Raw genomic sequence first — 14176 nt, forward strand, 5'->3', positions numbered from 1 at the left:
AATCTGTGAGTTGCTGATAAATCAACAGGACATGGTAGGGCCTTGTCAGCAAGTTCCCCAGCCATAGCTGACTGTTGGGTGGAGCTAACGCATGTGGACCCAGTGCCAGAAGACACAGCTGTGGCTGTGAGTTCAGGGTTGCCATGGCTGCCTGAGGTCTGGAAGATGGCATCTCACAGCCTTTCTTCCTGCTTTCTGACCTTTACATTCTTTCTAACCCCTTGTTTAGAAAAGCCCCAAACAAAGCAAAACAGAGTCTCTCTATATATCCCAGGCTGGCCTGGAAGTTGCTATATAGACCAGGCTAGTTTCGAAGCTACAGAGATCTGCCTGCCTCTGCCTATCAAGTGCTGGGATTAAAGGTGAGCACCACCACACCTGGTTCGTTCTGCCCCTTCATCCTTACTGTTTCCAAACCCTCACAGGTTATTAGTCTTGTTTAGGGCTGAGCCCTCAAGCATCCTTTATCTCAGGGTTAAATAGAGACAATGCTTGCCACTTGTCCTTTCATTGTGGCCTTTTCAATGCTGAGACTTCAAATCTTGAATTGTTTTGTGATTGACTTGGTTCCATGATCAAGAAGGTTTTACAAAGTTTATAGATGTTCCAATTAGTCTAAATTAGTTGTCATCACATACATATACACACTCACATACAGGCACACATTCATACACACACACACACACAATCAGGGAAGACTGGATCATTTTAAAATAGATATTTATTTTCTCCAAGTTCTGGAGATCAAAATCCAAGATGAACGTGCCATCGAGGGTAGATTTATGGGGAGAGCTCTCTTCCTTTTTTGCAAATGGCCACTGTCTTGCTTTGCTGGCACATAGCCTGCTTTCCCACCTGTGCAGAAAGCAAGTTTTAGTATCTCCTGCTTATGTCTGTCTGTCTGTGTGTGTGTGTGTGTGTGTGTGTGTGTGTGTGTGTATGTGACATACTTGTATGGTCTGTGCATACATGTGTGTGTAGAAGTGCGTGTGCCCCTGTGTGTGAAGAGGCCAGAGGACGTTACGTGTTCTAACTCTTCATTCTCAAACTTAGTCCTTTGAGACAGTGGTTTGCCACTAGGCTTGTTGCCAGCATACCTCAGCAGTTAATTTTTGTTTAATCTCTATGAGTGATTAAGCCATGATACACATGTTGATGTTAGAAGACAACTTCAGGCGTTGATCCTTGCCTTCCAACTTATTTGGGGCAAGGTCTCTTTTTGTTTGCTACTATGTATGCCAGGTTAGCTGGCCTGCAGTCTTCCAAAGAATCTTCTGTCCTCATCTCTCATCACATTATAGGATTGCCAAGTTTACAGACATGTGCTACACACTTGGTTTTCCATGGTGTATGGGGATATAGACTCATATCATCCCCCTTGGTCAGCAATTGTTCTAACCCCTGAGCAATCTCTCAAGCCCTTTATTTAGTTTTTAAAATGCATTTCCTATTTTGATCATGAAGTTTTCTCTGGGATATCAGCTATTCTTATGTTGGTTTATCTTTATCTGTTACTTTCATTATCGAATTCTTTGAAGTGACTTTGATCTATCTGTCTTTCTTCTCTCCATTCCTCATGACACCTGTAGCATCTTTTTTTTTTTTTTTTTTTTTTTTTTTTTTTTTTTTTTTTCTGCAACAGACACCTTCAAATCTTCTGTCCTCCAAGCTAGGAGATGGTAGTAGTTGGCTTCCTGATATAAATGTCTTGTTTTTCTTCCTAAAAGAATTTCATTTTGGATTTAATGGCAATAAATACAGCTGATTTGGATAAACTGGAGGGTGACGTATTGTGGAGGGTGGCATAGTGTAAAAGTCCATGGCTCGTGAAGAATGATGCCCAGGCTCAAATAGTATGCAACAGCAAAGAGCAGTTATTCTGCAGAGAATCTGTATGGAAGATAGAGGTGTGGCCTTAAATTGACCCTGCAATTTAGGGTAGAAGTGAGTGACTTTTACCTTTCTTTCCCTTGATTGGTTGGCTGTATATTCAGACTTATAGGTACCTTTGTGATTAGCTAAGACTCTGCGGGATTTGGGGAACTTTTGCTGATTAGCTATACTTGTCTCAAGCTAAGTGGTTAGGCAGCTTCTACGGCTCCTGATTGGCTGCCTGTGAGGTTGGGTCAGGCTAGGTGGTAGTGCTGATTGGCTATTTGTTTTAGACTTTTCTAGTTCTGAAAATAATATATGTTGAATATGTTGAAAATAATTTCTACTAGTATATACCATCCCCTTTATCTTTGGGAATGAAAAATGTGGAATAATTTGAAGATTTTCATGTCATTGGGTTTAGGGGGAAGATAATCCAGTATTTGAGATTCACTCTACTTTCAGCTTTTCTCAAGTGTCAAAATACATTAATAAATTAAAACAATAGCAAGAGATGCAGAGACCCACAGCCAAACATTAGATGGAGCTCAGGGAGTCTTGTGGAAGAGTTGGGGGAAGGATTGAGGGACTCAAAGAGGACAGGGACTCCACAGGGAGACCGACAGAGTCAACTCACCTGGACCCTTGAGGGCTCCCAGAGACTGAACCACTAACCAAAGATCAAGTATGGGGATGGACGTAGGCCCCACCCCCCACCCCCATATATGCAGCACACATGCAGCTAGGTCTTCATGCAGGTTCCTCAACAACTGGAGCAGGGGCTGTCCCTGAGTTTGTTGCCAGCTTGTTCCCCTAACTGGGCTTCCTTGTCTGACCTCAGTGGAAGAGGATGCACCTAATCTTGCAATGATCCAGAGGGGGACTCCTTCTTCTCACAGGAGAGGGGGAAGGTGGGATTGAGAGGAAGATCTTCATGAGAGGGTACTAGAGGCGGGTGGATGGGGCTGATATTAGGATGTAAAGTGAATAAATAAATTTTTAAAAAAGCTTGAAAGAGAATTATTTTGACTCAAGAGTTTCAGTTCATGGTCACTCTGGGCCTGTGGAAAGGCAGGAAGTATACTGGGGCAAAGGAGCAAGGAAGAGCAATGCTTAGCTCATTGTGGCCAAGAAGTGGAGTCATGAGGCATCAGGCACAAGACCTACCTCTCCAGGTACAACACTTTAGTGACTCCAGTTCCTCCAACTAGGCCCCACCTCCTAGTTTTTGTCATGTCCTAATAACATCATTAAAGTATGAATCCATAATTGGATAACCCCAATTAACCAAAGGCTCCCGTGATACAATCACTTCCCTAAATCCTGGTCTCTGAGCGTTGGGAGCCAAGTCTTCAACAGTGGAGTTCTGAGGGCAGATTTTATATCTAAACCATAGCAGTGCATGTGTTTTCCAAAGGGACAGAAAGGAAGTTTTTTCTTCTTCTATAGTGTATCAGAGTGATTCAAAAAGAGCAAAACCACATCAGGACTCCGTAGATATTGTCACCTTGGTGATAATTTCAAAAGTCTGTGTGGAGATCTAGAGGAAGGAGAAGAGGTAGTGGCTAGCTATGTTCCTCTCAAGCAACGGGACCTGGTGTTTTATTTTGCCTTTCTGGCTTTCAAATATTTGATGATGAGCTATTTCAAAAGAAATTACTTGTGTCCTCTCCTGTTTTATAAGGAGTCTAGAATCCAGAGTTCAAAGATGATAGTTGCATCACCCTGCTATGCTGTCTTCATGTTGAGATAGTGAGCGGATGAGGTGAAGCAAAGATGCAGAAGTGGTCCAGGTCCAGTCAGAGGACCCTGCAGGGGCTGGGGACTAAGAGCCACCTGCACCTTTTATTGCTTTATTGAATTAGTGTTTTCCAGTGGCTTTATGCAGCTGTTAATTAAGCACCAAAGTAGCCACAGTCAGCAACTACTTCAAATCCCCAGGATACTAATTTAGTTGTTTCAATTTACTGTACTGAGCTCACTAATAGGCACTACTCTGAAAACACTAGGCAGACCCCCTTCATAGTATGCTTTAGCGACACATATTTCCGGTCATAACATGTTTTCACTAAACATTCCTCCTTGATAGTATTGTTGTTTTAAAAACAAAAATCCCAGCTGTTCGATTTTACCAATGAAAGCTCAGAAGCCAGGCACTGGTGAAAGGCTGCTAGCTCAGAAAGGCAGAGAAGCACCCAGCTGACCTTCCCACTCCACAGATGCTCCAGAGGAAAAAGATCCTCTCTTTCAGCTCAAAGCCCTCCTTTCTGTTTTCTTACGCTCACTCCCTGTGAGCTTGGACGCTTGCTGCACCGCTGGACATAGGGTTGACTTTATTTAGCTCTTGAATTAAAGGTGTGTACTAGGGCTGAGCCATACCACAACAAGGATTTTTCAGTAAATAATGCAGTCTTGGGGTTCACAGAGTGATCAAATATCCTGCAACATGGTATGTTTTCACTATACACGCCTCCTTCATAAGCCTCCTTCGTAATACAGTTTACACTACACATAGTTCCTTCCTAATACGTTTTGTCCTCTATACGATTAAATGGAAAAAGCAGCTCTGTTCTAGTTCCTCATTCATTATAATTTGGGTGAACAGATGTTTTATGTGTACGACAGCCAACTATTTAATTTGTAATGTGGCAAAGCCTATGATAGCAGTTTATGTTTTGTTATACTGTGGTCTTAATTTCCTCCAAAATGTTCCTATAAAAATTGAATGCATTTTTATTTTCCAGTTCATATAGGGCACCCCAAGAACACAAGTAAGCCCATAAATTTTTTTTTTCTGAAGAAGAATTATGGAAGGCAAAAAAAAAAAAAAAAGGAAGTAAAGAAAGAGGAGTCCTTCCAATCTAGGCTGGTGCCCCGAGTAGAGCTTGGACACCAAACTCCACAGCCAGTCCCACAACACCCAAAGGAAGTTCCACTCCCCGGTGCTCTAACACACCCAGGATCACAGGATCAAAGCATTCCAGAAGCTTGGCCACACCAGGATCTCAGGGTCCCAGAAGCAGATTGACTCCCAGGAGCTATGACACACCCAGGACCTCAGGATCCCAGGATCCCAGAATCACAGGATCACAGAGACAGCTGGACTCTGAGGACTTCTGGCACAACCAGGATCACAGGAAGGACAGGATCCAATCAGATATAGAGAGGGCAGGTAGCACTAGAGATAATCAGATGACAGGAGGCAAGCATAAGAACATAAGCAACAGAAACCAAGGTTACTTAGCATTGAAAGACCCCTGTAAGGGGACTCTCACTCGAGTCTCGGGAGCACGCGCACCCAGTGAAACATGAGAGGCAGACTTGATGCAAAACACACAAGGTTTTTAATGGCGGAGCTCCGGGTCGATACATATCTCACTCAGGAGATAGAGGGATCAACCCCGAGGCTCAGTGATCTGGGGTATTTATAGGAAGAAGGGTCTGGGGGAACAAAGGAATTGGTGTGGCTATACATGATTGGCTAGTTTAAAAATACATGCAGTCCAAAGCGGGAAATTCCTAAAAGCTATGTGTGGTTTTTCTGTGGGTGGTACTTATCTGAGTCAACAATTTCTTTCTGCTGACCTCAAACCATATCTAAGGGGCCAGATGGTCCATTCTTCAGAGCCTGCCCAGACATATCCTTGTGTGCCCGGACATGTCCTTGCTTGCCTAGATATGTTTTCCTCTATGTTTATAGTTTTATGTCTTCCTGACCTGCCAGTTCTTGTGGTATCTAACAGCTTGCTTGCTCATTCCCAGGCCTTTGTGGGTAAGACTGTGCTGGATTCTCAGACTTACAAGTTTTCTACCTAGTCAGCACAGGTTCAAAGCTTTAGTTTTCCTTTTCAGCATCATCTGAACCCAATTCTCCCACCATAGCAAGTCCTGGATACACCATCACACTAGAAAAGCAAGATTCATATCTAAAATCACTTCTCATGATGATAGAGGACTTTAAGAAGGGCGTAAATCGGCTGGGCAGTGGTGGCGCACGCCTTTAATCCCAGCACTTGGGAGGCAGAGGCAGGCAGATTTCTGAGTTTGAGGCCAACCTGGTCTACAGAGTGAGTTCCAGGACAGCCAAGGCTACACAGAGAAACCCTGTCTCAAAACAAACAAACAAACAAAAAAACAAACAAAAGAAGAAGAACATTAATAACTCCCTTAAAGAAATACAGGAGAATTCAGGTAAACAGGTAGAAGCCCTTAAAGTGGAAACACAAAAGCCCTTAAAGAATTACAGGAAAACACAATCAAACAGGTGAAGGAAGGGAACAAAACCATCCTGGATCTAAAAATGGAAATAGAAACAATAAAGAAATCACAAACGGATTTCTCTACTCCTGTACAGTACAGGGCCCCAAATCATGGAGTGCTAGCTCGCTCTTTCAGGCTGGTTCTTACCATTTCAATTAAGTCAATTAAGATCCTCCCCAGTCTGGTCTGTCTGGGCCAGTAGGTGCCCTGAGCAGGCCCTTGGGCGCAAGCTCCACAGCCAGTCCCAAAACACCCAGAGGAAGCTCCACTCCCAGGTGCTCTAACAACCCTAGGGTCACAGAATCCCAGAATCATAGGATCACAGAGACAGCTTGAGTCTGAGGAGTTCTCACACAACCAGGATCACAGGAAGCACAGGCTCCAGTCAGATTTAGCAAGGGCAGGTAGCACTAGAAATACTTGGCATCATCAGAACCCAATTCTCCCACCATAGCAAGTCCTAGACACACCATTACACTGGAAAAGCAAGATTCAGATATAAAATCACTTCTCATGATGATGATGCAGGTAAGTTAGAGATTATCTAATATTCTGGGGGTTAATTGGAAACTTCATTTTGCTTACAGACCCCAGAGTTCAGGACAGGTAGAAAAGATAAATTGAACCCTAAAAGAGACCTTAACTACACTGAACTTAGAGACTGACGGTGAGTAGGTGACTCTTCTCCCCTTCATCCTTTATAGAGTACAGACCTCCACATACCAGATAGGACTCATTCCTTTTGAAGTTGTGTTTCGTTCTCCTAATGACAAAAGTTATTACATGATCTCAAGGGTGTTTAATGGGTACACAAATGGGTTTGGCTAAAATTTTGTGCATTCCATAAAACAGGCCCACCTCTGGAACTCCATCAACTCTAGCCCAGGGATTGGTCCCTAGTCAAGAGACACGCCCAGGGGTCACGAGAGCTTCAGTGAAAGGGTCCCTGTGCTACAGAGTTGCAGTGTGGCTCCTCTGAACATCTGTTTACAATTGAAGACGACTCTGGCCAGCAGGAGGAGAATCATCCTCAAGACTCTCTCCTGTCTCCCACTTATGGGCCCCTACCCATGCCCCGGGGCACAACAATTACATAACCCTGTTACTAACTGTTTTAATGATGTTTCAGGAAGTCCTATGATTGGGTCTTCTAGTCACAAGAGAAAGGGCACATGAGAGGCCAAATCTTTTAAATTCAGACTTCATTTTAAAGAACCTGACCTAAGTTTGAATTCAGGTAAACTAACAGGATGGTACCTATCATTAGTCTCCAAGTTGTCCCCCCAGCAAATCTTGAGCCTAGTTCCAGTCTCTAGGTTAATCCCCACAGTGATATGACTCCCAGCACCAGTCAGTTATGTTAAAGACCACATTAGCCTTCCAAGTAGATGCTTGCACAATTTCCACCTACTTGCTGCTTACTATAAAGCCTTACCCCAATAGATATTCAGGGTTCTCTCATTACCAAAACCATCTTCATTGACAGTGGTGGGTTGAAGGGGAGCTGGATTGAATACAATAAAGACTCTGCTGTGAGTTGCATCAAATCAGCTCCTGTCTGTGTTTTTTGGAGGATCACAAACATTACCCTGACACTACAGAAGTTAGTATGAGGCCAAGCAGAGCAGTTCAGAAAACTCTAAAAGAACCCAGATTGAATCAGTCAGACTGGAGAAGAGTTTTGAATCACCCAGCCAGAGCTCAGAAAGACTTTACAGAGGCTAGTAGCTTCCAGGACTAGGCTAGGATGGCACGTGGAAGCAGAAAGCCTCAGAGAAGAGAATAAATACAGATGAACAGTAGTTACTTTTACAATAATCATGTTAGAAAGTCAACTGCTCTGTCACCTCTGGAAGTAAGTCTGCTTAGGGCACCTTCAGTTTAGATACCAGTGTCCAGAAACAATGAATAATGTGATTCCGGTCTTTCCGGGACTCTGACCTAAGGCTGGAGTTCCTCCCACAAAGGTCTTAAAAGAACTTGATAAAGAGTCACTGATGCTAATAGAAGCAATAAGCCTAAGGGAGGAATCAAAACTCAAAACCAATTGATTGATTTAACCTGTACTGAGGGATAAGCAGCATTGGAGCCAGACGTACAGGAGAGCTGGGAGTGGATGTGCTGATTGAATTGCTGTAGTTATTTCTGTGTCCTCTAGACTGTAGGTCTAAGACATGACAAACTGGAGAGATGAGAGATGTAAGCAAAGATTTACAGTTTATTTTACATAAGGACAGTAATAACAAACCCTAATCTTCAATGTCTGTTGAATGAGTGCTGCAGCCCTTCGAATACAGCAAAATCTCACCCTTTCTAGACCAATATAGTAAGATGGCAGTTCCAGGTCTGAAGAGGACAGAACTCACCTGAGGAGGATACAGATTATAAGATTATAAGATTACAAGACTGATAAGGTGAATCCTGACAATTAAAGTGATTGAATTAGGAGGCATTTAGGATATTTCTAAGCCACACCTTTAAGTGAAAAATTATTTCCAATGAGGACTTCCTGAGGGGGAAGTAAAAGACTACCAACCAAATTGAAGGAGTCATCACAAGGTCTGTGTGTCTGATTGGAATAGAACCCAAGATAAAAGAAAACCACTTTCAGAGGTTTGGAGCTCTGCCTCCTGCCCACCATATAGGATCTCTTCCACATGCCTTCCATCTTGTGAACACTCAGACTTCTGAAAAGGAAAACACCTCTTCCCTAATCATGTATACGGCCAGAATCAGTGTAAGATGAACACAATGGTAAATAACAGCTGTGCAGAGATTGACAAGATCCCTTCATTTATGGAAGATTGATCCCAGTAAGCAAAGTACACTGGTGATGGCTATTCCCCCTGTCTGGACTTCTGCAGACTTAAGTAACATACAAAATTGGAGGGTACACCTTTAAATTTTTTTTTTTTCCTTAAAATGAAGTAGATAGATCCAATTCAAATGCAGATGCATGGGGCAGAAAAACACATACCTTTAATCTGCGTCTTGAGACAGGAAAACACACACACCTTTAATCCAGAAATTGAGACTAGATGACACACCTTTAACTGGGCCACACCTTCTACCTGGGGCCTATATAAGGACTTAGGAGAGGGAAGATTTGTGTCTTTGCCTGCTTGCTCTGATCATACTAGCAAGCCTATTTCTTCACTGACATTAGAACCTACTTCTTCAGGATTCTGGTCTATATTGAAGAACATCCTAGACTTCAAACCTTGTGGACTAAGTAAGTACTGGCTTTAGCAATTGTTATATTAGCTGGACCTCAGCCTGAATGTGATTCTCATATATCCTCCTTCTATTTATTTAGAGAAATTCATTTCTGTACATTTGCTCTCTGCATGATGCTGACTAATACAACACACTTTTTTTCCCTTTGATGGGATATTTTCTTTATTTACTTTTCAAATGTTATCTCTTTTCCAGATCTCCCCTCTTGAAGCCCCCTATCCCATCCCCTCTCCCCCAGCCTCTATGAGGGTGCTCCCCAACCCACCCACCCACTCAAACCCATCTTTCTTTCCTGGCATTCCCCTACACTGGGGCATCAAACCCCACAGGACCAAGGGCCCCTCCTCATACTGATGTCCTACAAGGCCATCCTCGGACACATAGGCAGCTGGTGCCATGGGTCCCTCCATGTGTACTCTTTAGTTGGTCATCCAGTCCTAGGGAACTCCAGAGAGTCTGGAAGGTTGATACTGTGCTCCCAAAATGGGCCTTCAAACCCCCTCAGCTCCTTCAGTCCTTTCCATTGTCCCCCCTCCCCCTGACATGCACTCAGTCCAATGATTTATCCTTTGAGTAGAGGAAGGCTAGTGATTTGTTTTAGTTAATTTTATATCCAGCCACTTTGTTGTTGATCAGGTTTAGGAGTTCTCTGGTGGAATTTTTGGGGTAGCTTAACTATACTATCATATCATCTGTAAATAGAGATATTTTGACTTCTTCTTTTCCAATTTGTATCCCTTTGACCTCCTTTTGTTGTCTAATTGCTCTGGCTAGGATTTCAGTACTACATTGAGTAGGTAGGGAAAGTGCGAGTGGCCAGTCTTGTCTAATCCTTTGAGTTTATTGAGGGTTTTTGAAGATTCTCTCCATTTAGTTTGATGTCTTGCTACTGTTTTGTTGTATGTTGCTTTTACTATGTTTAGGTATGGGGCCCTGAATTCCTGGTCTTTCCAAGACATTTACCATGAAGTGGTGTTGAATTTTGTCAACTGCTTTCTCAGCATCTAATGAGGTGATCATGTGGGCTTTTTTTTTCCTTGAGTTTGTTTATAGAGTAAATTACATTGATGGATTTCCATATATTGAACCATCCCTGAATCTCTGGAATGAAGCCTACTTGAGAGAAGTGGGTAAAATCAGTTTGATATGTTTTGGATTCAGTTTTCAAGAATTTTATTGAGTATTTTTGCATGGATGTCCATAACGGAAGTTGGTCACAAGTTCTCTTTCTTGGTTGAATCTTTGTGTGGTTTTATTATCAGTATAAATGTGGATTCATGGTCCGAATTGGATAGTGTTCTTTCTGTTTATATTTTCTAAAATAGTTTGCAAAGTATTGGTATTAGGTTTTCATTGAAAGTTTGATAGAATTTTGCACTAAACCCAGCTGGTCCAGGGCTTTTTTTGGGTGGGAGAGTTTTAATGACTTCTTCTATTTCTTTAGGGGATATGGAACTGTTTAGATGGTTTGCAGGAGGGTCAAGCCACAGTCAGAGACATTGAGAACAGCTAATACCACAAATAACCAGATAGCAAGAGAAATACAACACAATTTAAATGAGAAAGCTTAAAATTTTCCAAATTCTTACAAAGTAGAATAGAATAGCCAAAACTAGTTACCATAGATTTAAGATTCAATAAACAGACAAACACACAGAAAGGCAGAGACAAAGAGAGACAAAAACACAGAGAGGTGGGCAACAGAGAGAAGGGCAGGGAGACAGACAGCAGAGGAAGGAGGGAGAGAAGGAGGGGGAGATTTAACATTCACTACAAATCTGTATTGTCTTCTGTAAAACAAATATTGAAACCTAGAGAGAAAATTGTGTAGAAACACAAGTTTCCAACATCATAGAAGGGGCAATTTAGGAGAAATTGAAATGAAAATATAAACAGTATCTATAATTGTAACCAACAGGCTGAATGGTAAATAACTTTTACTTCTTTTCAGATTAACTTTTTCCTCTAAACTACCTTCAGCAGAAATGTCAGGGGACATGGATGCCACTGGGCGGGGCTACACACATATCAGACTTCAGAAATTTTGCTACAAATGGACCATCAGCAACTTTTCATTTTTCATGGATGGAATTAAGGGAAAGATCACAAGCCCAGTGTTCTCATTAGAGGCTGGTGATGAATTGGCATGGTGTTTGGTAGTACACCCAAATGGAGTTGACGAAGAAAGCAAAGATTACCTGTCAGTTCACCTAGGATTGCTCAGCTGTCCAGAGCGCCCAGTTTGGGCAAAGTTCCAGTTCTGGATCATAAATTCCCAAGGAGAAAAATCTCAAAGTAAGAAGAGCACAATTGTCTATAGCTTTCAGCGAAACCAATACAAGGGATTCAAAAAGTTCATCCTTCGAGATTTCCTCTTCTCTGATCCACTCTGGTTTCTCCCTGAAGACCAGCTCACCCTCTGCTGCAATGTCAACATAGTAGGAGACTTCTTTAGCATTCCTAGACAGAACGTGACACCTGCAATCAAGGATCCAAGACACACGTTGGCAGATGACCTAGGGGAGCTGTGGGAAAATTCCCTGTTCACAGACTGCTCCCTGTTTGTAGCTGGCCATGAATTCAGGGCTCACAAGGCCATCCTAGCAGCTCGATCTCCAGTTTTCAGAGCCATGTTTCAACATGAAATGAAGGAGAGCCTAACAAACCAAGTTGAAATCCATGACTTAGATCCCCAAGTCTTCAAGGAGCTGATGGGCTTCATTTACACAGAGAAGGCACCACACCTCCACAGTCACTCCATGGCCGCTGGTGTGCTGACAGCTGCTGACAAGTATGGGCTGGAGGGCTTGATGGTCATGTGTGAGGAGGCCCTCTGCAGGAACCTCTCTGTGGAAAATGCTGCACACACTCTCATCCTGGCTGACTTCCACGGCACAAAGCAGCTGAAGACTCAGGCCCTGGATTTCATTGCACTTCATGCTTCTGAGGTCTCTGAGACCTCAGGGTGGAAATCAATGGTGAAAACACATCCCCGCTTGCTGGCTGAAGCATTCCAGTCCCTGGCTTCTGCACACAGTGTTTCTTGGAGCCATCACTCAAACACCTAAAATGAGTTTTAGGAGATGGACAGCTATAGCCGACACCTGTCTTCCAACAGCAATAACCAGTGTTGTTACCAGTGACTTCTGGTTAGAGTACAGTATAGCCGAGACATTTACTGTGGATCCGGGGAAAGGCAGCATGTTGGCTCAGGATTTAAAACAGCTGTCATATGTTAAAATGGTGGGTGGGGATGGGCATCACTGGAGTCTGGGACAGTCTATGTGACATCTACCCTGTTAATGTTCTAGTTTGATTTTTGTCTGATGACTTGGAAACTGGGATTTAATGTAGGTGCTGGTCCTAAGCTCAGACAACCCGAGTTTCTAGAGAGAATCCTGTCTGCATTGGACTGAACAGAAGACATGGCCCAGGCCCAGAGCAAAGGAGAAATCGAGCAAGAATGTTAACTCATCGGAGAAGGAACAGACCATAAAGACTCTGCTCTTAAAGACTCAGGTGGTGGGAACTCAGCTGCAGAAGCAGTTCCTGCTCTCTTAGAGAACTCTGGGTAAGTTCTCACCACTGACAGGACAGTTTTCAACCACTTGTAACTGGTGATCCAGGGGATCTGAGGCCCTCCTCTGGTCTCCTGCTACAAACAGCTCTGTAGACAAAAACCTTAACCAAATAAAATATAATGTGAATAAAACTTTTGAAATTAGTCTGTGGATTCCAGAGATGTTTATGTTCAGAGAAGTCACTTGTAGTCCAATCAGTCTTGCTCAGCTGTGGATTTATGTGCAGACCCCTCGCTGTCCTACCAGTATTAGAAACCCTTTCACATTTTCTTGGCTTTTGTTGTCGGCAAGTGAGAACTCCACCATCATGCTCTTATGACAACTGAGAAGAGTAGGCCAAAGTGGAGGGAGTCTACTCCTTCTGGGAGAGAAATGTTTGTGTTTCAAGGCATGCAAAAATCTTTTATGTGTTTAGAAAACATTAGAAGAGATTGATTCATTATGAATTAATACCCCTTAAGCAGGTGAATCTCAATCTTCCAAATGTTGTGCTCCCTTAATAGAGTTCTTCATGTTGTGGCCAACCAGAACCATTAAAGTACTTTGGCTATTTCAAAACTGTAGTGTTGCTACTGTTATCAATCATACAGTAAATAGCTGATATACAGGATATGTGATATGTACCCTCTCTGAGTGTGTCATCAGACTGCCAAAAGGATGGGGACCCATGAGTTGAGAACCATTGCTCCAGGTCAAGCCTGGCAGCAAACCAGGTAGATTGCTTATAGAGCTTCTCTTATTTCAGTTCGCCCAGACCCAATCTCATAATTTCAACACCACCTCTGTAGCAACCACCTGTAGGAGTCTTCACTGCCCATTTAAATATCCTGTCCATCCCACAGATCTTCCCTTTCTAACCTCCCTCCCCCGACTCTTTACTCTGTCCCAGCCCTTTGATAATCAAGACTAGCCATTACAAAGGTCTATTGATGTATATGAATTAGATTTATTATTGTTGTTATTATTGGTATTTATTATTATTATTATTATTATTATTATTATTATTATTATGACTCTTATTGAAATTAGATTCTTCTCTCATACATCCCTCTTGACCAGATTTTCCATTCCCTTACGTTTTTTTTTTTTTTTTAATCAAGCTAATTTGCTGAAAGTGTTTAATAGCTAAGGAATTTCCTGGATCTATTTTTCACCTAACTTAAGTGTACTACATTTACTTATGTGTACTAACTTACATGTACAGTTTTATACCTAACTTGTGTGTA

At 42.5% G+C, this 14176-nt stretch overlaps 1 protein-coding gene across 1 annotated transcript; it reads left to right on the plus strand.

The window, feature by feature from the left end:
• The first annotated feature begins 11354 nt into the window (after positions 1-11354).
• Positions 11355-12437, plus strand: LOC116094052 (TD and POZ domain-containing protein 5-like). Its single transcript, XM_031376023.1, has one exon. The coding sequence runs from the start codon at positions 11355-11357 to the stop codon at positions 12435-12437; it is 1083 nt and encodes a 360-aa protein (XP_031231883.1).
• Positions 12438-14176: the final 1739 nt, after the last annotated feature.

This window comes from Mastomys coucha, unplaced genomic scaffold, assembly GCF_008632895.1.
Source record: "Mastomys coucha isolate ucsf_1 unplaced genomic scaffold, UCSF_Mcou_1 pScaffold16, whole genome shotgun sequence".
NCBI lineage: Eukaryota > Metazoa > Chordata > Mammalia > Rodentia > Muridae > Mastomys > Mastomys coucha.